Raw genomic sequence first — 2,968 nt, 5'->3', positions numbered from 1 at the left:
CCTCTAATTGAAAACTAATAATTCAGACAAAACACATATAAATGGGGAAAAAGAGCTGAAACTAAAACAATGACCACACACCAGCCAATACAAGCCGATTGGAATTTGCAATGCAAAGAAAGCTACCATTGCATATTCACTTTGATAGAACACACAATGTAATTATGTAAAGCAGACAAAGAAAGAAAGAAAAACAAATTAGACAATTTCAACTCAGGTCGTAGGGAGTAGCCATCAGTATGAGAGGTGTCTTCTTGATGAGAGTGAGATTAAATATCTCCTCCATGTTGATGTCTTCAATTTTCATTCCTTTGGGAAGTTGCCAATCAAAACTGTATAAAAGATTTGCCACTGCGAGCTCCACAATTGCAACTCCCATATTAATCCCAGGACAACCCCTTCTCCCTGATGAGAAGGGCAAATACTCATAGCTTTGCCCTCTCACATCAAGTGGGTTCTCAATGAATCTTTCTGGAATGAAATCATCTGGGTTCTTCCAAATTTTAGGATCTTTGTGGATTGCAAAAACGTTAACATGGATTCTTGTTTTGTTGGGGATATCATAACCATCTAACTTGCAATCGCACATGGTTTCTCGAGGAATTAACAGAGGTGAAGGTGTGTGCAATCTCCAGCTCTCCTTCAATGCTGCCCTGAAGTAATGAAGCTCTTCCAGATCACTTTCTTGGACCTTTCCCTTCTTACCCACATGATTTCTGATCTCGGCTTGCACCTTCTTCATCACATTTGGATGCCTGATAAACTCTGTCATTACCCACCCCATGCTAAGAGCACTTGTGTCTACTGAAGCAAGGAATACATCCTGAAACGAACCAAAATAAAATTGAGGTTGTTGGGTTCAATCTTCAGAAAATAAGATGAAAGGTTTGATAAGCTTACCTTGAGAACTCCTTTGATGTGGTTATTGGTGATGGGAATTCGTCTAGATTGGTCTTTCTTCAGTCGGAGCAAGACGTCGATGATGTCTTCGTGCTCTGTTTTCTCCCTATTGGGATTAAGGTGATCCTGAATGGCCATCTCAAAGAAATTATCCAAATTATGGAAAGCCCTATCAACCGTTGCAGTGTGTCCTGTGAGTTTGTCAATGATTCGCCCAAAATAGGGGAAGAAATCCTCTCCAGAAAAATTGCTCAAGCAAGCCATGGCATCATGGACTGCTTCAGAGAATTTACCATTATCAAAGCCTCTCCCTTTATAAACCTTACCAAAAGCAGTCCTGCATATCAAGGTGTCTGTGAGATTCACTATCTTCTCAGAGATGTCAATAGGATCTGAAGAAGCTTTGGCAATAGAATCAACCATATTAGCAACCTCTTCTTCTCTCACATACAGATAGGATTGAACGGCTTTGGGGCTAAGAAGCTCTAAAGTACAAATCTTGCGGATCTCTCTCCACCATTCTCCATAGGGAGTGAAAGCAATATCTTTGTAATCATAAGATATCTTTCTTGTGCCAGGCTGAGCAGCTCTGCTACACATGTTGGCATCTTGGTTCTTCAAGACCTCTTTTGCCATTTCAGGGGATGAGACAAACACCACCGGTACCCTGCCTAGACGAACAAGCATGACCGGTCCATATTCATGGGCGAGCTCTGCTAATGTGCGGTAAGGCAAGGCACCCATTTGATGCAAATTGCCTATGATGGGAAGCCCAGGCGGGGAAGGTGGAAGCTTGAGTGGCTTCCCAGTTTTGGTTTTCCATATGAGAAGCAGGAGAGGGAGAAGAGGAACGAAGAACAGAGCTAAAAATGTAAGTAAATCCATTAAAGATTGATTGTCTCAGCTCAGCTCTGTTTCAATGGTGTTATGAACTTATGATATATATTAGTGGTCTTGGGCACTTGGCAATGCAGTAGTTGTGACTGGAGTGAAGTCACTGTTCGAAAGTGGGGCTACTATAGTGTCACTCTCTTATATTTAAATTGGGATCGGGATCCTCTTGCCGCGGCCGGCATGCAGCCTCATATAGGCAGTGCGTGGACCCACCCGGACAGGGTGCTCAAGCAGTGGGTATGGCGGTCATTTCGCTCCTGTCAGTGTGAAGCTGTGCACCGATCGCACATTCAAATTGTTTAAATTGGGACAAGTACACGCCGAGGCAAAACACCGTTAATGTTCTTTTCTCCCTATTTATTAATGATATTCCTCTACCTTAAATTTTGTATGTGATTCCATCAAAAATTGAATTTTTATCTCTCCTCTTTCCTTGGTAATTTTAAATGATCAAATTATCCTTCTATTCATCCGTCGGTTCTCATCAACCACCTACCCGCTTTTTTCCGTCCTCAATCCCACCCTGCTCCTGCCCGGGGAAAGAGGCAGCTGACCACTCAAACCAAACAATTGTTGCCATGGCAGAGCGTGACTGAAGTAGGTCTGCCCAAATGAATAAATGGCTTGCAACTGACCAAGTGGTTGTATTGATGCCGAGGAAGTTTGTGCGGAGGTTTGTTGAGGGTGAAGTTGAAGTGAGGACGGTAGATTATGTGGAAATCCTAATTCCAGATATAATTTTCAAGCTATTAGAAATCCTCCTCTGCCCAAGGTGATGCGCGATTTGATTATTTCTTCTGTTTCTAATTTTAACAAATAGCGCAACTGAAATCAAGGGGTAAAACTTATCTTCAGTCCCAATTGGTAGCCACGTAGCTTCACAACTTCAGGAGAGTTGAGGAAGAGTAGCCATGTCGCTTCAAGGGAGTGAGCACTTCAAACTCACAACAAACAAAGGAGAGATTTTGTGGTGAGAGTGAGCAGTTCACACGAACAACGTGCTTGCAAAGATCATCGGAGAAGCCCTCCGTGTTTGGCGATGGCGACGGCGAGCTCTATCTTCAGCGATGGGGATGGCGTTGGGGAAGGCGATGGCGAGCTTTCTTCTTCAGGAATTTCTTTCCCTTTTGTCTCGATGGTGTTTCAATATTCATTAAGGGTAAAAATGTAAAAG

General features: G+C 42.9%; 1 protein-coding gene across 1 annotated transcript; it reads right to left on the bottom strand.

Annotated features, from left to right (window-relative positions):
* Positions 1-208: 208 nt before the first annotated feature.
* LOC122643691 (cytochrome P450 71B10-like) lies at positions 209-1,839 on the bottom strand. Its single transcript, XM_043837286.1, has 2 exons — positions 901-1,839; positions 209-823 (listed from the first exon to the last, which is right to left on the bottom strand). The coding sequence occupies exons 1-2, from the start codon at positions 1,783-1,785 to the stop codon at positions 209-211; spliced, it is 1,500 nt and encodes a 499-aa protein (XP_043693221.1). The 5' UTR covers positions 1,786-1,839.
* Positions 1,840-2,968: the final 1,129 nt, after the last annotated feature.

This window comes from Telopea speciosissima, chromosome 10 (assembly GCF_018873765.1).
Source record: "Telopea speciosissima isolate NSW1024214 ecotype Mountain lineage chromosome 10, Tspe_v1, whole genome shotgun sequence".
NCBI lineage: Eukaryota > Viridiplantae > Streptophyta > Magnoliopsida > Proteales > Proteaceae > Telopea > Telopea speciosissima.
This window is presented reverse-complemented; position numbering and strand designations above follow the sequence as displayed.

Coding starts and splice junctions, on each gene's coding strand:
- LOC122643691 (XM_043837286.1), bottom strand. CDS start 1,785: ATGGATTTACTTACATTTTTAGCTCTGTTCTTCGTTCCTCTTCTCCCT. Junction 824..900: donor ACATCAAAGGAGTTCTCAAG/GTAAGCTTATCA, acceptor GGTTCGTTTCAG/GATGTATTCCTTGCTTCAGT.